The 23661-nt window shown below is 39.8% G+C and overlaps 1 protein-coding gene across 7 annotated transcripts in view; it reads right to left on the bottom strand.

Moving 5' to 3' along the window:
- Positions 1–674: 674 nt before the first annotated feature.
- The window catches only part of AKAP6 (A-kinase anchoring protein 6), a 488303-nt gene continuing 465316 nt past the window's right edge, over positions 675–23661 (bottom strand). For all 7 annotated transcript variants that reach the window (XM_025202476.1, XM_025202473.1, XM_025202475.1 and 4 more), the window contains 2 exons: positions 6537–9942; positions 675–809 (listed from right to left, as the gene is read on the bottom strand). In XM_025202476.1, coding sequence (XP_025058261.1) covers positions 6577–9942 — 3366 coding nt within the window. In that variant the 3' untranslated portion in view covers positions 675–809; positions 6537–6576. The remainder of the gene's footprint in view (positions 810–6536; positions 9943–23661) is intronic.

Here is a 23661-nt window from a genome sequence, read left to right on the forward strand (position 1 = left end):
GTTATACATATATACAGAAATTATTCACACATCTTAACCTTGCTATTTCCTCCTTTCAAACCAACATAATTTTACTGTGAAAGCAGCTTTTTAATAAATGGTATAAGAAATACAGCAAGGCACACATTTTTTAAAAACTTTTTTTCTCATTACCACCTCAAGAAGCATAAAAAAACAAAATGTTGTACTTAATTCAGTAGAATGTCAAAAGTTCCTAATATACAACACTATGTAGTTGTTTCTTGAAGTGTTGCATAGATTAAATTTAAAATGAAATAAATAAAATGGCATTATTATAATTGCTTAACTTTTAGATGTATTGAATCAGGAGGACTAATGACTTCCTTTTGCTGCAATCAAACAAAATTGTCATTTTAAACATAAAATAGTTTCAATAAACATATGCATTATACATATAAATATTAAATTTGATACACGAAATAGGGGAATACTGACAAGTACAGTTCTGAAAAGAATCAGACTGAGTATGAATTCTGTGGAACTGCAAAACTTTAGAGAACATAATAGGTGACAAATAGTAAAGAAACATCCAGTTTCAGAAGGGCAGGTCATTAGAGGTAGCTTGGGAGAGGAATCCATAAAAAAGCAAATGGCTTTGCTACAATACAAAATGTTCACTGAAATAGGACTAGCATATGCAGCCTGATCACAAAGCCAACATGGACAAATCACATTTGGAAAGAAAATTTATCTCGGGAGTCAGTATAATGAAAGGCAGTGATACAATGGAATTGGAGGTCATCCCAGGGTTTACAGGATGAACCTGCACCTGAATTGCAGCCAAGGTTCTAAAAGGAAAGAAAAAAAGTAATAGCATGTTACATAAAATACAGTTTTATTTACAAAACACAAACTCTTCCAGAACAACTGTACATAGCTATTATACAATCACATGCCAAAGCCTTTAATTCACAAGCATATAGTAAGTGAACAATGATTTTTAACTGCCTGAGGTACAAGTTAGTCTAAAAAATGTCTTTGTATCGATGTAGAAAATGCATTGATTTTTTGAAGACTTCATTTCAAAAGAAACAAGGGAAATCATCAAATCTGACCTTTTCCCTAGATCCTGTCCATATACTTACCTACGAACTTACCTTCAGCACATTCAAAGGCAGAACAATCAATAATAAATATGAATTTGCTAAAGCTGAACAACATAGTGCAGCATTTAGCCAGCCATCACTTACGTATGCATCTCAAATGAGATTTCATTATAAAAAAGGAAGACGGTTGTCAGAGAAGTGGTCCTTGAACAGAAACATGAATGTCTTCACTGTATTTTAAAATTATAACTAACTGTGCAGACAAATCTAGTGCCAGTAATGAGTTAAATTTTCATACTACAGAATTTATCCAGCTTGGAGTTTAGGGTTAAACTATTCATCAAAGAGCAGAGGCTTATGATGAGGATTATGAAGAAATAACTGTCAGAATACAGCTAAAAGATTAGTGCAAAGTACATCTCTTAGGCATTTCCTAGGAGGCACTCCAGACATGCATTATATGCCTTCCAAATTAAGCAGACATATCTGGATCTATCCAGTTACCTTCTCCTTTGATCTTATTTGCTGGAACTGACCCTTCTATATTTATGAAAAATGTGCACTTACATGAAAATGGTGAAAACATAACAGTAAGTTTAGAAATCAGTGTAAAAATGTACATAACAAGGAAGACCATATTACATTTGCTCTTGGAAACTTCAGTGTGGGTTTTAATTAGATCTATAGTGAGAAAAGTCTCCCTGGTAGGCTGTACCTGCCTACCATCCACAGATGATGATATAAAATAGCTATTTACCATCTACAAACTTTGTTTTAAAGTTAACTGATTACATTTGCTGCTACACAGAACTAGAATGCCATGACTAGGTTGTAAACAAGATAAGGAAAACACTGTTGTTTCAGATGCCTTATTAAATCTGCAAAGAAATTTGGTAAGAAAGATTTAGGCCACTCATGCAGCCCATTTTCTAGATTTAAATGATATATTAGGTTCTGTGTAGTGTAAGCCTCATATGATATTTTTCTATGTAAAAACCACCTTTGAATTTATCACAGTGATTCTCAACCAGAGGGTTGCAGCACCATGAGGTGCCTTGAGATCTTTTTAAGGGTGCCTAACAATGTTAGCACTATTAGATGTGCAAACATTATTTACAAGATAAACTCAGAAATGTCAAATAAGAATTTATAGCATTAAAACATTCTGATCTGTTGTGGTCTTTCTGAATTATTTGTGACAGAATTGCTTTACTGCTTTTCCTGTCATCAAAAATCAAGTGAAAATTAAGAGCTGGCCATTTCCAAGGGGTGCCTCAGGTCTAAAAAAGGTTGAGAACCGCTGATGTATCGGTACACTTGATCTGTGGATCTCAAAGCACTATTCACTGGAGGATGTAACATCACAACTCCCCTCTGTTGTTCTTATTTTTCACAGTTAAAGAAACTGAGGCAGAGAGGCATTAAGTGATCTGCTTAAAGTCATACAGCAAATCTGTGGCAGAGCTGGGAATAGCAATTAGATAATCTGACTAGCAGTCCTGTGCATCAGCCCTCTTTTCCCCCTGGGTTCTTCCTGATTACAGTAAATTGCAGGATGTTTTGACTATGCTTAAGGACTGTTGGGTAAAACCACTTTATTTTCCTTAAACCCAAGTAATATATTTTTCTCAATTTAACTTAAGTTTAAATTACATAGTCTCTACTAAAAGGAAGGAAATAACTTTTATGACTTATTTGTGGCTATAGCAGATAACACGGTCTAATGCATTTCCCAGAAAAATACACTCTGAACATCACATAAGGCCCCCTTAATGTATTGATCCCTGCACACTGAATATATGACTATGAATCCTGATCCCACTGGTGAGTCATGGGTCAGAGTGACAGCAAAAGACTGCATGATCTCATATGCAGAGAGGCTGTTCTTTCAAGCTGTCACCTCCTTGAGAAACAAAATCAGCATAGCTTTATAAACGGTTCTGCTGAAGAACTATATATTGGCTCATATAGTAGAATAATCAGTTCTGATAGAGGTATTTTTGAAGCTGCTTATGGAATTGCTGTTTCTTTCCCTTAATGGTCAGTTTTACAGCACACTGATAAAGAATGAGATTGCAACTTAGATACATTTGGCAGAAAATATATTTTCTCCACTATTGCTTTTTATACTCCTATATACTGCAAATGCAAATACTGACTAAAATAGTATAAAATTAGTCAAGCTACATTAGCAAGTATGCCTTTCGTCACCTTTGCATACTGAATATGTTTTTAGGATGTACATATACGATAGGATTTTTTTTTTCTAAGTATTGCAGCTACACATGGAATTACACATTTTAATGAGCTTACGGCACAGGTGCTACAGGAAAAAATAATGGTGTTTGCCATTTATCTTTCAAATTAAATAATGTGTTTTTAAATAGTAACTTTTTTCATAATACACTTATGGGAACAACATTTATCTGTCACATTTTAAAAGATGTATTAGTAATAAATGTAAATTACCTTTGGAAAATCAGTAATTAGGCTCATCAAAAAATAAACAATCTGCCACCAAAAAGATAATCTTTAGCATAGTTAAGTATAATAACTGTTATTTGAATAAGTTAACAAATTAGGATAGATTGCTTCTGTAATTCACTCCCCATAGCATGAGAGATGAAGTTATAGCACCAAGCTCTGGATGGGGGGAAGGGAGTTCAGACTTCAGCAATACCATATCTGGCAGTAGAGGCATTCATTTTTTCCCTTACTTAAGATATAGAATACATCTTAGGGCCTTGCAAGAGGAAATAATAAAATATATAAGTGTCAAGGAAGTAGTACTATATAACAATTAACAAACAAGAAATAAATATCTTAGTAAATATAGAGTGGAATGTAATAAATGATTATTTTTACTATTTTAAATAAACCTCTTTCCTTCAGCAAAAAATAAAAATACAACATGACAACCTGAAAGAGACATGTATATTCTCTGCATTTCCTTTCACTGTATTATGTGGGTATAGAAATACCTCTATTCCTTATACTCAAGCCTTGTCCTCAGGCTTGATTAACTGTATGTTACCATAGCCAAGTTTTATGAAACCACAGCTGGCTACCATACTAGTGTCTGTGATGTCCTTAAAGTGGATGACAAATTTAGGCAATGGTTTGAGATCCTCAGATGAAAAGTACTATAGAAGTGCAAAGCTCTATTACTAGAACTGTAAGTGAAAAAAGGGGCAAGATCAAGCCACTTGGTGTGGTCCATAAGGTCTTTCATGTCGATACAATAAAAAAAAAAGACAGAAATTGACAAAATGAACAATTCAGTCAAGGATGCATTGTATTTATGTTTACTGTACAAATTTATGTTTACTGTATGTTTATCACTTATAAACTTCAGACTTTTGTTCTCACTTCAATTTTCATGTAGATACTTCCCTATATAGCTAAACTTTTTAATATAATATACATATAATTCTTGATTATAAACTATTTTCTATCATTTTTGTAATTTCCCAGTTGATGTCAGTTGCTTCTCCAATTGTTTTGATGTGAATAGTGTCACTAACTAGTAGGTGTACATAGAGATTTAATTTAAATATTAAATTAATTGGCAACTGACAGCTGTTCGAGAAATCCTTTTCTCTAATACAATTCAAATATAATACAGTGCTACTAAAATGCATATGTGCATGCAAAGGAAAATGTGAGAGTAAAGATCCATATCAAGAAGTTTTTATTAGGCATATAGTATGTATGTGTATGCAGAAAATCATGAGGATATAGGCAATAAGAAAATTATAGTGATATAATTTACATGAAATTATAATTTCATGAAATTTACATGAAATTTACATGAAATTTATAATTTTCATGCTCTAATCATTTCATGATTAGAGCATGAAAAAGTTAAATGTACAACAAAAAATCTTGTTTTATATATAAAAACTCAGATTCCTTGCTCCAGAACTACAGCACAACTCAGAAATGGGGTGAAAAGATGGAATTTGCAGTCCCCTAAACCTTGGTCATTGTGTACCAGTGGCTTCAAGAGGACAATATGATAGGTAGGGATCAGTGAGATTTAAGGAAGCCACAACAATGCTTACTTTCTTCCTGGCGCATCAGTAGCAAGGAGGAAAATGGTGTAGGAGCTATTATGCTGCTGGAGAATCTCCCTACACTTGAGGAGCTCCTCCTCACATAGCAAACTGCTGGTTTTACAGCTACGTTGAATGAATCGTGACTGACAAAACAGCTGTGGTACATACCAGGATCTGTCCTATATAATGCTTTCTATTCCTGGATTTCAGACGAAATTTAAAACACAATAATACTTTTTATTAGGGATTTATGTGAACCAGAAACCAAGAAATGACCTCCTTTAGATTTCAGCAAAGTTTGGAGTTGAATTATTCATCTTAGGTTCACCTTTACTCTTTATATTCTAAAATGTATATTACAACATAGATAGAGGCAAGTAATATTGTTCTTGTAACCTCACTCTTTACCTTTTTTAGTATATGAATTTTGCTAAGGAACCATATAGTTCTTTACTTGTTATAAATAACCTGGTGTGTGAAATTTTTCTTAGTCTGGTAATTTTAAGGGCACCTATACACATGACCAATGCCTGTTGTGACACATTGTAATTAGAACATGTCAGAGCAGACTCGATTGTTCTAATCAGAACATTCCACCAGCCCTGGCATCACATGTATTCAGTATCCTCATGCTTCAAAATGGTGGCAGGGGGACTTTAACTAAAGCTTGCTGCATGAGCTTTAGTTAAAGCACCCTCACCACCATTGGGATCTGGGATGCTGAATATATGAGATGCTGAATACGTGAGTTGCAGCAGGCATTTTAATTAAAGCAGCTCCCAAGAGCCACTCTAATTAGAGAGCCTCCCCCCCACCCCACCCGACCCAACCCCTCCCTGGAGCATGTGTAAAGATGCCCTCAATCACTAGCATGAATTTTCTTTGGAACTACTTTGTTGTTTTAACTCCTGGTATATTGACATCAAGAGATTTGTTAATGCCTTTCCCCTAATCTGGTTAGTCACTATCCAGGGGTTTGGCTTATCTGTACAAACATTAAAGTGCTGATATGATGACTGTCTCATAGGACACCCCAAACATTTGTGAGGTAAGAAAAAGAAATTTGACTTCAATGAGTATCTCTGATTAACATGAGGTAAATGACTATAAAGGAGTGGCCCACTAGGGAATGGGATTTCCAAGTTGTATATGACAGAAGCTTGCATCCATGCAGTTTAGGCATTCCTAAAGAATGGAGCTCCCAGCAGTGCAACACCTCCAGGCAACAAGCAATCGGTCAATGGCACTGGCTGACTGAAGTGAGTAAACAGGTGTTGCACTGTAACTGATCAAGTCTATCTTATATATAGCACTATAATAAAACAAAAGCCCTAGGTGGTAATTCATCCCCTTTCTTTATACAAACATGTAAAAATAACTACTATGTGGCATGCATACAGTCAATACATACCTGTTTCTGAGATAATGTACATGCCAGGGAGGGTTACATTCTATCTGTGCATATTTATGTGCCTTTCTTTGTGAAGATTCAGGAGGTTTTCTTCACATGTGAGAGTTTTAGTGTTCTGGTGCAATGCATCTTTATCTTTTAAGTGGTCTGGCTTTAATTGAAAGTCTATAGCTGAAGCCTTTTCAGAAGCAGCAATATTTGCTTTAGGCTTCTCAGTTCCAAATAACTTTTCTGTACTACGTTTCTTAGTGCCAAGCTTTAGATAATTCATATCCAAGCCTTTATTATGGCTGTCCAAAGTCAGTGAATCATCAGCAAAGTTTTTCAAATTGGTTGGTACATTTTGGTTGGGCACATTGATGTTAATGTCATCATTTAAAGAAAAGCCACTACATTCAGCTGACCTTTTTAATTCATCTAATAACTGCAAGTCTTTGTCTGATGCTAGTAAACCATCAGGGGTAGTGTTAGCAACATATGGCTGCTGCTCAACTTGTTCTACCTCAGGACAAGCTTCAAAAAAACATTCAATGTTTTCTCTGTCATCTGTAAAGTCCAGTGGCACTGGCGTACTGCTCTTTTCCTCTACATATTTGGTTACCTCCCCACAGTCACTATCATGGGAAGAAAGTGAAAGATAAGAATAAAAGTCCCCCTTTCTTAGTAGTATGGGCCTGTGAGAATGCTCAAGTACTTTTTCCTTGATCTGTGCTAGTGAAGTAGGAATGGATGCATCACATTCAGGCTGTGACTTGCTCTTCAAGGCCGTTGATGCCATGTCAATTATTTCCATCACAAAGTTGTGCACTGAACAGTCTTCCACATTTCTTTTATCAAAAGCAGCAGATTCACAGTTACAACATGAATCGCTACCACTGGCAGAAGTGCTCTCTTCTGCTTCATTTGCTCTAAAAGCTGCACAGCAATCAGTATATTTTTCAGGAATGCTTGTTCTGGTTTCTTGACCTCTAGTTAAAGATTTTAGTAAAGTAGCATCTTCTATAGCTATATTTTTCATTTCTGAGGCAGGCTCCTTACAAGGCTTTTTAGTGAAAGTATAAGCAATACAATGATCATCAGACTGAAGATGATTTTGACATTCTTTTGAAAGATTCCTGGATATATTTGGGGGCTGAAGACACTCCTTGCCATCCATATGTGAATCATCTGAACTATCTGTAAGCACTTCAGAGATGCAACATTCACTTTCAGCTCCCTTACCATTGAGTGAATCAAGATTTTGGGGAGCTGATGACGTTCTAACAATTTCTTCCTTTTGACTTCCTTGAGTGTTTTCAACATTACCATTCTCCATGTCATCTACAAACTGCTCTTTAGCAATCTGCGAGCTATTCTTTATAGTCTCGCTTTTTGTCCTGAGCCCATGACCATCTGATGCATTCTTACTGTTTCCATTATTTTCTGATAGTTTATGTACTGAACCATTCAGAAACATTTCAATGCTAAATGTATCTGTTCCTTTCGATGTCTCATTACTGCTTACATTTTTACTGCACTGAATTTCATCACTGAGGTCACCTTTTCTCTTTTCCCTTGACAAAGAAAATTTTGGTCTAATCCAAGTCTGCAATTCGTTCTTTATGTAATCAAGTCCTGAAATTAAATTGCATTCTTCATAAATATCCTCATCAGTTGCAATACTAGAGTCATCATCTTCATCTTTGATGCCTAGCTCTTCCTCAGTCAAGGTGAGGGTAGAACTTGAAAGCAAATCACTGTCATCTTCATCATCAGTGCAAGCAGAAGTGCAGGAGACATTAACAATCATGCTGACATTGACATCACTCTCATCAGCAACTGACCGATTAAGATGTTTTCTAAATGATGCATTTGAATCTGGTACTTTATTTCTATGCAGTACAATGTCTTCAGAGCAAAGAGAAAGATCCTCACTGCTGCTAAGTTCTGTGAGAGAACCAGCTGAATCTTCATTGATTGAAGATGCAATATCTAGAGACAGCTGTCCAGTTAAGGACATTTTTTGAGAGCTATTTTGGAGTGTGATATCAGAGATGCTGCGCTTTATCTTTTGATCTAAGGGACTCTGGATATTTTCTAAACGATTCAAAAGGTCTAGTGTTCTTTTGCTGAGCTCTCCAACAGAATCACTGCTTGTACTTATGTCTCCTGAGCCATGATGACTAAAAAGATCTTCATTGCTTTTGTATGAAGTCAACCAGCTCTCCAAAGAGGTACTACGTGGAAGACTATCACCTGTTTTAAAAATGCTTGAGCTGAACAAATCACCTACTACAGAAAGAGACTCTAAAGAAGAACTATGAGATAAAGCTGAAAGCAATTTTGCATTCTGTGTTTCAGGTAACTTCCTAGCACCCTCCACAGATTTACAGGAACTGGGATCTGTTTTTTTATAGATACTTGCCAAAGCAAGTTCATGCATAAATGCCTCTGGCTGTAATTCTCCAGACTGATGTTCAGATTTACTGGGTATTTTATCAAAACAAAAATCATGAATCAAAGTGCCCTCTTCATGTGCTTTTTCAATTTGTGATTGTTTCATTATCAATGGTAATTTGAGTTTGGAGCCTTGAAGATACGAGTAATCATAAAATGTAAACACATCGTGTTTTCCTTGTAATTCATCTTCCACACAAGCAGGAATATGTCGGGTAATACTGTTCAGATCTCCATCTTTTTCACTTAAACAATATGTAGAAGATGTCGGCTGACAAGTATTTGAAAGTATAATGTGGTCTTCATCTTGTTTAATTTTTTGTTTTATCACATCAACTATGTTGCTTATTTGGGCTTCTGGAAACCCAATTTCAGGATTACTCTGTGTTCTTTCTGTGTCATTTAACAAAACCATTTCAGAATTGCTTGTAACTTCTGTATGACATTCACTGACTATTCCATGCTCACTCTCAGAATGTCTGCTTATGTTCCCACTATGATACATATAATCACAAGATTTTGTCACTGTGGTTCTACCTGTTAGGTCTGGCAGTGATTTGGTAGATGAAAATGGAGAGTCTTTACTAATATATTTGTTTAAAATATCAGACTGTGTTAGACTGGGTATCTTTTTCAAGATGGGCATATTTTTTCCCCCTGATAATTCTATGTTATGGAGGCTATAGACCTGGTAGATATGAGGATTAGAGGGGGATGTAATGCTAGGACAGTGAAGAGGACTTTTGTTGTCACTGATGTTTTCATCTTGATTTAGGATATGGCTGCCATCACATTTTTCTAAACCAGATTTCTGTTGTGGATCTTCCTGCTTTTGTTCTTGAACAGATTCATTTAAGTCTTCATTAATACTAATCAGCTTATTACTTATATCAGTTTCATCCCATTCTAGTGCATCTTCATTTGAACCATTTAAATCCATTAAACCTGGATCAATAACATTCAGAGACTCCTGTAGAAATGCAAAGAATAAAAATAATTAGAATGATATTTTGAAATAAAACTTTTACAGAAAGAAATGCAATACATACAAGTAAATTAATATAGAACAAAAGCACTTATTTCTTTGGAGTACTTACTATTCTATTCCTCAATTTGTTACTTACTATGTAAAGTTAAAACACACAAATAAAAGTGACATCAATTAAAGTACACCCACAGTCTTCATTTTCTATTTCTTTTATTTTATACAAGAAGACTTCTGCTGTTTGGCTAAAAGCCTGTGAAACAGAAGTTTGATTCATTCTAACAGTAATTATTCTGGTAAATCAGGTTAATACAAGTGGCTCAAAGAATCTTTAGCTTAGAGATCACACTCTATTTATCAGTAGGTCAAAATAATAACTATTAGCAGTTGGGCAGGCTAACCAGATAAAAAAAATTAAATGTACAGATATAATTTAAACATTCATTCATGGGTTTAAACCATATTTAACAGAAACTTTTGTGCTCTCAATGTTTTAAGAGTTCATCTTGTACAGTCATAATCATAACACTGGCTTAGTTATGGAATATGTTCACTGTAGTGAATTTATATTAGAATTTCTGTTTATTCTTCACTAGCTGATAAAGGCAGTACTAATGACTGGTTAGCATGACTAATGAATGCTTAAATCCTCAACTGTAAGGACAATCAATCAGTCTAATCAAATACTACATTAATTTCAAATATTGTCTGTGCTGACACTGTACTCTGGGAAAGTGCTAATAAATATTGAGCTAGACTTTTCTTTTCTTTTTTTTAAAAAAAAGCTTCTGTCACATTTCAGTGATATTTGCTATTACGTGTATACAACACTTAAAGTCAATTTCCAGATTCTGTTCCTGTACAAATTAACCAGAAACAGATCTATACCAGAGCAAAGAAGTGTTCAGAGCAGGATGTAAAGGAGTGGGGCATTCGGGTGGTCCTCTGAACACAGGCAAATTTAATCTCCTGCCAAATTTCTGCTCAACTGATAGTTATCATCTTTCCTTCCTGCATTTTATGTGCTTGCACTTAGAATCACAGAAAATTAAGGTTGGAAGGGACCTCAGGAAGTCATCTAATCCATCCCCAGCTATACCATCTCACCCAGGACTTTGTCTAGCCAAGTCTTAAAAACCTCCAAGGATGGAGCTTCCACCACCTCTCTGGGTAACCTGGTTCAGTGTTTTACTACCCTCCTAGTGAGAATGTTCTTCCTAATATCTAGTGTAAACTTCCCAACTTGAATATCTACACTAAACTTCTCTTGCTGGAACTTCACTTCTAACATATGAAACAGCCTTTCTCTCTTTCTGTAAATCAGTTCAGAAATGGTACATCCTTCAATAAATCTGTTCAATACTAATATCTCCTCTGTACTATATAATCATTTGGACTGTACTATCTGCATCTAAGTTAGATTGTAAGTTACTTGAAGCCAGGATTGTTCCTTATTATATGTATATAATAAGAGCTGAGCACTTGCTCAAACATTCTCTATCACAGCTGATTTGAGATTATTCTGATTTAGAATCTGATAAAATTGGGGTATAGTCAGTTACTAAGATACTGTTTCTTCTGTACCTTCTGCCTGGCTAGAGTCAGAGTAGTGGTAGTGCATTGATTTGTGGCTTAGGCAGTAACTGCCAGATCCAAAAAGGCATTGTAATGCCCAGCTGGGGTTACCTAGGCCAAAAGGAGGTGCCTATCTCCAACTGAGATTCTCAGCTGTGAACTGCTTCCTGCAAGTAAACACCAACACTTCCTCATAAAAAAAAGAGATGCAGGAGATGCTTGCTTATAGCACTTCTCTGTTACTCTTGATATTATCACTGGGTATGTCTACATGTGTATTAATGTGCAGTGGTGACTGCACATTTAGTTTAGTACTTGTAATAACAGGTACTAAATTAAATGCACAGTAACCAGTGCTACTGTGCAGTAGTGCCAACGCACACATTTTAGGTGATGCTACTGCACAGTAGACTAATTCTACTGTGCATTAAGCTTATTAGTACAAGTTTTGCCCACTGTGCTAATTTTCAGTAGAATTCATCTACTATGCTCAAAGTGTCTTGTGTAGATGCACCCACTGAGAAGCATGTCCCACCAACCCACTCCTGCTCTGCATCTGGAAACAAGGCAGTGAAACTGTTCAGGGCATGTCCCCGACTACTTTTAAGGGAGCAGCAGTGATGTGTGCCCCAGGATCAGCATCTCTGCCTCCCTTTTTGGTTTGGCACACATGTAGTGGAAGCAGGGGGACAGCATATGCTTCTTGGTAGCCTTCTCAAGGGCATTGGGAAAGTGATATAGATATACCCCTCCTCTACAGCCAACAGCCCAGAGATTACAATGATTACAATTACAATAAGGGAGGAGCCCTTTTTTCACTTCCTCACTCTGTCTGATTTAGAGTAAAAACATGAACCTAGGGTCATGAACTCAGGTCCCATCTTTAAGGAAAGTGCCCTAAGCAGACCAATATTGTCGACTCTGGGGTGTGGTTCTTTCAATCTCTCTTGTTGAAGCTGTTTCACTTTGCATAAAATAATGAAATATTCACTGGGTCAGAAACAGAGACAGCAGGAGTTTGCTTCCACAGCCTAGTGTTGAAGGAATTCACGTGAGAGTCAGGTTCAATGAACATTTAATTATGTATACAAAGTGGAACAGCTTCAACAGGAAACACTCAGCACTCCATCCCAGTGTAGTTAAAGCACTGGGTCTCCTCCATTTCAGCAAAGTGCTCTGTCTACTGAGTTAATGGGTAAAATTAGACCCTTCCCTTCCCCCACTAAAATAAAAATATGTATTTGCTCATTTCTGTCAGGTCTTTAGTGTAAGCCAGTGGTGCTCAACCTTTTTTACAAGTGGGCCAAATTTTAAAATCAGAAATGGGCTAAGGGCAGCATAGAAAAGCATCACAGTTGTATACTTTGGCATAACCTAATATTAAATACTTTAATATTATAAAGAAAAACATGCATGTTTAACAATTTTAGGCTTATTGATACACAGGAAAAAGATCAATATGCTGTAGTATTATTTTAAATTTTATAAAATAATTAAATCATTACAAAAAATAAGAAGACCAACCATAATATTACACAAGAACACCCAAGGATTCTTTTTCAGGCGATAGATGGAGATTGTCTCCTGAAGCAAGACAATCTTTGGGAATGCAGTGGGAGTAGGACCATGCTTTGCCCCATAGTGTTTGGGCTTTCTTTGAAATAGCGTTTTTCCCCCTAAGCACTGTAGCCAGCCCTGTGCTGTATCCTGTGAACATGAATGCACGAGTCTCCACTCTCTTTTCCTTTCCCTTTCCAGCTGCCAAAGTTCATGGGGCTTGGGAACCCAGGGGCTGAGCATCACTGCAGTTTGCTTCCCCCTCCTCTCTTTCCCCCACTGAATTCAGCAGCAGGGAAGAGGGGACAAGCAACAGAGGTGGTGCTCAGCTCCTAGGCTCTGGAGCTTCATGAAAGCTGTGGTTGCAGTCAGAGCCTGTGCTGATGAGCTCAGAGCTTTCATGCAGCTCCAGGGCCCAGGAGATGAATGCCATCACTGCTGCTTGTCCTGCTTCAGTGGGGGAGAGGGGAAAGGAGGTGAATGGCTGCTTTGCTCAGCTCCTGGGGCTCCAGAGTTAAATAAAAGTTCTGAGTTCACCAACAGGTCAGTGCACGTGAATGCTGCTACTGCTCATAACCTCCTTTCTTTCTACTTTCAGCAGTAGAAGTGTTCGCCTGTGCTGACATGCCAGTGACAGGCCATTCACACCAGCTTTATGGGCTGCATCTGACCCTCAAGCCAGAGGTTGAGCATCACTGGTGTAAGATATAGCTCAAAGCAGCATGGTGGTGTCAGGACTTAGATGGCTTTGCAGTCACCCACAGGGGACTTTAGGCCTCTACCAGATTATACAGCAGGATCTCTGTGGTATCTAAACATCTAAATGATGGACTTGATTCCTGAAGCGTAATCTAGGCATTGCCCAAGTCTATTAAGGAATTCCCTTTTTCCCTGTGAAACCCCTTAAAAACAGGGTTCATAGCTGAAAGATCTATTTGCCAGATATATGTGACTGGGGGATAGGGTACCTAATATATCTGGTAGCTGGAGACCAGAATACTAAACTCAGATTTGCTATTTTTTCTCTTCCCTGAAAAGGGAAAGGAAAAGAAGAAATATAGGGTAACCATTGAACAGCTTTTGTAATACCCCTGGGTCACCTGACAGCATGGGCCAAATTGTGATGGCTGACACAGATAAACATCTGTGCATCCACTATCAACCATCTGGGCTTCAGTGCCTCAAGAGGATTTCAGGGATTACATTAAGCCCTATCTAAAATTTACCAAATTAAAATACTCAGTTAAAACTTAGTTTTCTCTCTGCTTTTTCTTGTTACTCCAAACAATCTGCACATACCGTTAGAGAGACATCACAACAAAATGCCTGGAAAGGCACGTGATTTTTACTGGCTGAACCTGCCACCAGCTGTAAAAAAATTCCTGAAGGCAGGAAATCAGCAGCAGATTCCCTGGACTTTTATGTTCCACAGAATCTGGTTTTGCTTCTTAAAAATAAAACATTTGGCCCTCATTGGCGGGGAAGATAACCTTCCCACTGTAAATCAGCACTCTGCTGCCATGTTTGTTCTTCAGATCAGATGTGCTGAAACAATAAAACACATAGAGGTGTGACCTCAGGCTATTCAACTTCACTGAATGCTTCCTTACTTCAAAGATTACTTTTTATCATTTACATGTATATACTTTTCTGAGGCCTCTTCTACTCTTAAAAGTTTTACTGGCTCAGCTACATTGCTCAGGGGTGATGCTTTTCTGGCTGACTAAATAAGATATATATAGAGAGGGGGCATACACTTTCATGAGCTCAAGTTCACGAAAGGTTATGATCTATGTAAATCTTATTTAGTTAGTTTATAAAGTGCATATATCTACCCTGCCTTCTGTCTGTCTTTAGACTAACATGGCTAATTACCTTACTGTGGTCTTCTGACTGTCATAACTGTGCTGGCAACAACTCTAGTGTAGATGCAGGCTTTTTGTCAATAAAGCTTACTTTGTTTGAGGAACCAGTTCAAATTATGCTGCCAAATGACTTCTCGTGGTAGAAGCTGTCTCCACTGTGGATGTGGGGGTTACTGGTATGGATTATACAGGTTATCAACCTCACTGGCAAACACTTTCAAGTGTGGACAAAGCCTGATAATAAGTTTGTCCGCACCAGAAACACAAACAGCTCAAGTGACCAAAATATTATAATACATCATTTCACATTGTTGGCCACAGCATATATTTTCCCTTCCCATTTACAAAATAAGGCAGGCTGCTCAAATACTAGGACTAATTTGGACATTGTGACACATCAGCCTGAGGGAGCAGCAGAAAGTGGGATATATGACTTGGCACAGTAACACCTGCTGTGTTTGCACTGATGATGGCAGCAGAAATTTCAGAAGACTGTTTTTATAATGTCAAATATCTCCCTTAACAGGCTTTTAAGTACACAAGCAGGATACAAGGGCATGGGATTTATCCTTACATTCATAAATTAGGCCTTTGCATGTATTTGAGTAGCACATTTAAAATTCCTGACAAAACTGAACTTTAGTTCTAATTGTCCAGGAAATATGAGTTGGAGCCCTACTCCTTGCCACTATATTTGACACCCAGTATCTGTGCTATATTCAAATGGTTTGAATTATAGTTCCTTGGAAAGAGGATCAAGATATGGAGTGGGAAAAATAGAGGAATTATCTTTCACTCTTTTCTTTTAATTTCTGTATTAAATTGCAGGTATCTATTGTCTTGTTTCTATGGCAGAAAGGCAAATCCAGCTTTTAATGAGATACTTGCTCCAACTCTAGACAGTTTTAATTTTATTTAAATACTTTCTTTTGGTTCCAAATGCCTGACAATGACCAGTACTAAAATTTCCCCATGTATTTTTTTTTCCATTTTATTTTCCCCCATACTATGAACTAAACAGCAAAAAATAACTTGAAATCTTAGAGCTTTTGCTTTTGGATGGATCAGTCATTAACTACACCAGAGGTATAAATGATTTCTGAATGACTTATCTAGGCTATATATGCACAAAAGACAGCACTTCTCTGGTATAAACCGGCAAAGTTCCACTAGCTTCAAAACCATGTTGAATACATTCCTCCATGGAAATTACAGCTGCTAAGTCCGTGGTGCATTTGACTTGGTAAGGCTTAGGGTACAACTAACATGAAGAATGACTTGCATTCAAAATCTTGGCCTGCTTTGTCCCGACTTTGCGATTGGTACAATAAAAGATATCACCCCAAAAAACCTTCTGTCCGCCTGAAGAAATATGAACATATGTGCCAATCCCAAGAGGTAGAAGAACATCAGAAAACCAGGCACCAAAATATACATAAAAACATTTTTTGCTTATTTGACAAGTGAAAGAGACTGTGTCACTCAAATACAACTTTAGGGCCTTGCAGACCTGAAGACTTCATAAGAAGGGTGAATTCTGAGTACCAATGTGATGAAATCCCATTGGAGTCAATGACAGAATTCCATTGACATCAGCAACACCAGGATTTACAGTGATGGTACCAAACTGGAAGAGGAATCGGTGACATGGATATACGTGTCTTTGGATAATAGCTGATTTAATATAGCTGACTTCATGGGCGTATATAAACTACCTCATATTTTAATACTTCAGCACATCCTTAAAAAAATGGTGGGTCAGAGTTTCAGCTAGCAGGCATTTGCAGAACTTCTTTGACTTCAGAGGCATCAGCTGAGGGTCTAGCCCAGTATTTTATTTCTAAATGCAAGGACTATAGCAATAATGGTTCAAAATATGGATGACAGAAAAGAGCTTGCCTAAGAAAGAAACAGAGTGGGATTTTGATGGAGTTTAGGCTCCCATGAAAATAGTTGTACAATAAACTAAAAGTGGGCACTTTTGAAAACCCCCCCAACACACTGGGTATTAGGGCTGTGCGGAATTTCGGCAGGCATTTCATTTAGTTTTGTGGAACTCCACATACCTCATGCTGGAAAGGTTGATGGAGCAACAGAATGCTATCCATGAGATGACTTTGCTCTGGCAGATTGGGATCATTGACCCACTTAACAAAACAGAGTAGGATACCATCTCCCAGATCTTTGTGGTCCTCAAGCCATTCCTCGAGGCCACTGAGAGCCTCAGTGCTGGCGAGGCCTCCTTAGCCAGGTGATCCCCATAGCGAGGAAACTTGAGAACCAAATGGAGAAGTTCCAGGGGATCAATGTTCCTGGCTGGGGCAAGCCACTGTCACCAGAGGTGCAGACACTGGTGAAGTGGCTGAGGGAGGGCATGAAGAAATGGCTGGATCAGTTGCGGTCCAGTACGGTTCATGTACTGTCAGCCATGTGCGACCTGAGGGTGAAGGGGAGAATGTGTGCCAGCAAAACCCTGGATCACTGGATGGAGGTGCTGGTGAACAGAGTATGGGAGGCAGAAGGGCACAGGCGGGGGGACATGGAAGAGGGGGATCCACTTTCCTGTGCCAGCACTCTCAGCAGCAGCACTGCCAATGTGGGCCAAGGACATGACTTCAATGGTGGGTCCAGAGACACCAGACCCTGGCATTGGGCAAGTAGCGACAAGGCCTTGGTGGCTATCTATCTTGCCGAGGATGTGGAGTAGCTGGACCGCGACCCCTTGGCCTATTGGGCAACCCGCAGCCACATGTGGCAGGATCTGGCCATGGTTGCCTGGGAACACCTGTCCTGTCCTCCGACCAGTGTTCCAAGTGAGAGAGTGTTCAGCATTGCTGTGGGGATGTTGTGATACCCCACCACAACTCCCTGGATCCTGGTTTGGTGGAGCTGGTGTTCCTCAACTGCTGGGGTTCCCCAAGCTCCAGGTGCAGACGGTGTGAGTGCCACCCTCCTCACTCCATCTGCACCTATTTCCTTTTTTCATTTTTTAAAAACCATTTAATGCCCCACTCTCAGAGCTGGAGGTATCATTCATTGCATTACCAGCCTGCAGGGGAAGAACATGTCCCTGCTGAGCTCCTATGCCAGGATGAACTTGGAGGTATGGACTGAGGACATAGGGAAGGGGGAGGCCCCAGGTCCTGAGCATGACCCAAAACTGCACCCTGCCAGGGTTGGGGGGCCTGGTGGGACTGCCGGCAGCATGGCAGCCCCTAGGAAATGCCAGGACTGAGGACCTCCCTGGTGAAAGGCACGTAGGAGGGGCCTTATAACCTCCAGCCACCACACGCATGCACAGTCCTGGCTAGGGAAAGCCCAGACCTGTAAAATCTTTGAGAGGCCTGAGGCTTGCTGGTTGCAGTAGAGTTGTGAGGCTCCAGGTGAGCTTAGATGCCTGACATGCCATCTGTGAGGCATGGGCTTTTGGGTTTAAAACCCTTCATCAAGCTGAGGAAGCATTTAGTTGGAGTGTGTGCTCTTCCTGGATGGAAGGAATAGTTAAGAAGCCAGAGGCTAGCATGCAATGCAGAAAAGAAAGTCAGTCAGTGAAAATGTAAATTGAGGCATCAGGGGGTGAGAGACAGGCTGGGAGAGGGGGGGGAAGGGGAGAAGGGGAATGTAGCAGGCAAAGGTGGAGAGGTACCTGCTCCCTGGGGAGTCAGATGTCAGGCAGGTTGTAGTGTCATAAATCCAATATCTATATTGACTCCATGAGTTTCTGCATCTAGGAGATTGATGAAGTAAAGTTCATAGGCCCATCTGTAAAAAGTGGTTTGTAAATTCCCTTTGAGGATCAGGACTGAGAGACTGGAGACAGAGCGTTTTTTTTGTGAGAAATGTGCCCCCACCGGTAGTTAGGTATTCTTGTCTGTAATAGATTCTGGTGCGCAGTTTGTGAGGGTACTGGAGCTATGTTGGCAGGTTTTGCATTTCTTGTCATGGCATGGTCTGGATCCATTCGGTGTGTTTGGGGCTGTAGGAAGTTGGCTTCTGGTGATGAGGTTAGCGAGGTTCAGTGCTTGTTTGAATTTACAAACCGCTTTTCACATACAGACCTATGAACTTCACTTCATCAACCACCAGATACAGAAACTCATGGACTCAATATAGACATTAGATTTATGACACACTACAACCTGCCTGATATCTGACTCTCCAGGTACCAGGTACCTCTCCACTTTTACCTGCTACATCCCTCTTCTATCCCCTCCAGCCTGTCTCTCACCCCCTGATGCCTCTCCAGGTACCAGGTACCTCTCCACTTTTACCTGCTACATCCCTCTTCTATCCCCTCCAGCCTGTCTCTCACCCCCTGATGCCTCAATTTACATTTTAACTGACGGGCTTTCTTGCCTGCATTGCATGCCAGCCTCTGGCTTCTTTACTATTCCTTCCATCCAGGAAGAGCATACACACACCAACTAGATGCTTCCTCAGCCTGATGAAGGGTTTTTTAAACCCAAAAGCTTGCAAAGCAGAATTTCTCCAACTATTCAGTTGGTCTAATAAATGAGTTGGTTTCATTTATCAGATTGCCCCTAAGAAACTTGTTTGGGCTATGTCCTTATACCATTTACAGCTACAACCTACACCCCTTAAAACACACAAGTGACATGAGTTTTGCTTTCAGCAGTTTGAGGGTCAGTTTCACAGAAACCCCTGCACCACTCTGCCTGAGACCTGGCAGGCCTCATTCCTACACGAGGGGCTATGTATCTGGCAGGATAGGTGCTAATGAGGGCAGTCATTTAATGCCCCACTCTCAGAGTTGGAGGCTACAGTTTAGTTTTTCACCAGCCAGCAGTGAAAGAACATTTCCCTGCTGAGCTCCCATGCCAGGAAGAACTTGGAGGTATAAGGGCTAGGGCTATATGGGAAGAAGGCAGCCCCACATCATCCTGGGCATGACATAAAACTGCACCCTGCTAGGGTAGGAAGACCTGGGTGGGACTGCTGGTGGCGCGGCAGGCCCAGGAAATGCCAGGACTGCAAACCTCCCTGGTGAAAGGTGGGTAGGAGGCACCTGATAACCTCCGGCCCCTGCATAGTCCTGGCTGGGGAAAGCCCAGATCTGTAAGCTCTTTGAGAGGTCTGAGGCTTACTGGTTGCAGTGGAGTTGTGAGGGTGAGAACCGGGGCTACTATCCCTGCAATTTTCATCCTACTGCGCTTTAACACACAAAGTCACACATGTCACCAGTTTTGCTTGTCAGCACCTTGAGGTGCAGTTGCCCAGAAGCCCCTGTACCTATCTCATTGAAACTTGGCAGGCTTCATGGACTCAGATGGGGCTACAATCCCTGCAAGTTTGATCTGAATCATGCAAGAAATGACAAAGTTATAGGCAATTTTGTGATTCCCCATTATAGCCTATGAACAAAACACCGAAACACTGTCAAAATTCCAAAACAGCTCCGAAACAGTTTGGCGAAACGAAATGGGACAGTGATTCAAAACACTGAAATGAATCACTGTCCTTCCAAAATGCCGAATCTGAAACCAAACAAAACATAGGACTTTCGCACAGCCCTACTGGGCATGTCTACACGTGCTTTTACACATGCCTAAACTTAATGTGCATTACCCTAATTCACATTAAGGCAATTTAGGTGGGTGTTCACATGTGCATGTGCTAATGTGCATTAACATAGGTGTGTGGACTGATTTGGGATTAAAGTTAGTCCCAAGTCAATGGACACACACTGTCTTAACGCGCATTAGCGCGTCTACACATTCACTAATTCAGTGCAACTACTGAGGTATCAAATTTAGTCCTGAATAGCCTTAAATCACCATTTTTAAGGTACATTAACTCTTAATGCACCTTAAATCAGGCTACTGAGCAGTAAATGCACACGTGTAGACATGCCCACTGAGTAAAACATCTCAGGAGTTGTCTTAATACCAGCCATTTTAGAAGTACCTCTATGCTTAAAATATCACCAAATATATCAGAGTTAGATGATGGCAGCACCTATGACATGGCCACAATTCTATGGTAGAGACCAGCAGCCCAGCAACACACAGTTGAAAGGGAGAGATATTTTTGACTTAGCAAAGCAAAACATCAGTCTGTTTGTGATGGATGCTACGACTTCTATAATGACCTGATTGTGAAAACGGCATTTGGGATCTAAATATCTGCTCAGAAGTCTTCTATGCTGTAAAGCTTATTATACCTAGTTTACCTGACTTGGAAGGATGGAAGGTTGAGGTCATACTGCTAAAATTTGAATGTGTAGTTTCCAGGAGCCTCATTTTTTCCAAATTGGGCTCTGATCAAGGAAGTTTTAAGAACATGCATACTGTTATTCAGGAGAGTAGTTCCATTGCTTTCAGTTAGATTACTCATGTAAGCAAGGTTAAGTATGTCCTTTAATGCTTGCAGAATCAATCATTAAGACACCTTACATTTTATTGGGGAGAAGCAGACAATAAAGCCATCTAAAAAGTGGTTTCCTTATCACTTTTGATTGTTTAAGAAAAGTTTAAAAGAAAAATGCTTTTCTCTGTTACTGTTTTCTTTACTTAAACAGAGATGGATTTGTCTTTTTCTCCAGCAAATTTTACTAAAGTTAAACAATGATTCCCTGTGTTTCATACTCATTTGCATGTACTATTCCAGTACAGATACTTTGTGTTGGTGAAACAGCCCTGTAATGTAACCCCTACGTACCATTATATATTTTTTAAAGGAATTAACATAAAAAAGAGCTTTTGCAATAATAAATACAAACTCTGTTCCCCCCTCTCCCCACACATACAAAATACCTCAATTGCAGTGCACAAATTATCCAAACTCAACTGCATTTAGGGGTTGGGGGAAAAAAAAAGAAAGAAACCATCCCCCATCTCCAGGAATGCATGCACATTCAAGGAAGACAAACATGATTTTGTTTTTTGAAAAATGCCAGCATGCCAAGTACTTCTGCTGAGGAAAATAGTCGAGTTTACAGTACCCACTTCACCTCTTGCTTCACTTGTGCTCATATTCTAAATGGGGCTTCTCATATGATAGCCGAACAGAACCGTCTTCATCTCTCAGCACCTACACCTGATTAGGAATAAGCAGTTACACTGAAAGGACTTGCACATTATAATATGGTCCCAAGTGTGTGTAAGGCACGTGCTTTACCAAAGCTGTCTAGATCAACCAATCATTAACACGTCTCCTTATTATAATTATGGTAAAATCGTTTATTTTTAACCATGTGTTTATGTTGAAGAAAACAGAAATTCAAGATTTAGGATTATATTTTCCTGTGCTCCACTTTGAAAAAACCATCGTACTCTAGTGTATTATACTTCAGTGACAAAGCATGACTCAGTTCACATTCTTCACATATGAAACTTTCATTTAGGAGGTGTTATATGTGCATCAGAGTAAAACCCAATTTTTGAAGCAGGGACAAAAACAGACTTCCTCCTCCTTCCAGTCTCCTACCCTAACTCACATTTTCTATGTGGTATATATTTATTTAGCATCTCATAACAGTGCTTCACCTATCCGTATGGCCCGGATCCTGCACAGAGGGCTGTGTGGACATATTCCTTTGCCTATCTTGAAAGACTCTGACTTCAGTGGGCTGTACACAATTGCAAGTGTCTGTCCTCATGGCCTACAGTGCAAGATGGAGGCTTATGTGAGCAATTCATGTTCCATATATATGTTAATTCTCAGGGTTCTCCTCTGACACCCTGAAACATGCAGCAATAGATGTTTCAGATGTTAAAAGCCATCATTTTCTCTAGTCTTTTTGTGACTTAAAAACAATGGAAATAAGAATTGTAAAAGCCTTTTAAAAGACACAGTCAAGCTGAAAAATCACAATTCTGTCTGAAAATGGAGGACCTACTGTATAGTTACTAGAAAAATCTTGGATTACCATCATTCAAAAATGTCACACATACATGCTATTTTCCCTCTATATTTATTTAATTAGGGCATTTGGGAGCACACGTTGGCTAAGTACAGACAGTCAAAGTCTGTGGCTGAATTATTTCAATCTTTGCAGGTTTCTGTAAACTGCCTAGACTGAACTGATAAGAAACTGAACTAACATTCACTTTTCAAACTGGAAAAGCAGCCAGACCCCTGCGTTGCCCCACATCAGGAGACAGAGGGGAGGGGGGTGCTAGAGCTGGCCTCCCAGCCTGCTGGCCACTGCAGAGAGCTGAGAGATGGGCAATTCCCTCAGCCATGCCCCCTCTTCAGCCTTCAGCCAGCTGAGGAGGGGGTATGGGGGGAAACATCCCCACTTGGCCCCCAGCTGAGGTCTCCCCAGCACCAGGGAACAGGGGATGAGGGAAAACCCACAGCTGGGCATTTCTTCCTACCCCCATACCTGGATCTGGTCCACCTAGCCATGGCCCCCTCCTCAGTCTGGGTTGGTTGAGGAGGGAGTCTGGGGGAACCCCCCGTAACCCCGCACTGGATCCCCAGCCAGGGTGTCCTCAGCATGTGCATAAATGGGGAAGGGAGAAGCCCCCAGTGAAGTGTTTCTCTCTCTCTTTCCCCTACCCCCCATACTCAGAGCCAGGACCTGGGCCAATCACCTGGCCATGCCCCCTCCTTAACCAGCTGAGGAGGGAGTGGGGAGGGAATGCCCCCCCACCCAGCTCTGGACCCCTAGCTGGGCTGTGCTGGGTGCATGGTGGGGGGAGAAGCCTGCAGGGGAGGCCTCCCCCCCCCCCCCACCCCCCTC

Source organism: Alligator sinensis, unplaced genomic scaffold, assembly GCF_000455745.1.
Source record: "Alligator sinensis unplaced genomic scaffold, ASM45574v1 scaffold720_1, whole genome shotgun sequence".
In the NCBI taxonomy this organism is placed as follows: Eukaryota; Metazoa; Chordata; order Crocodylia; family Alligatoridae; genus Alligator; species Alligator sinensis.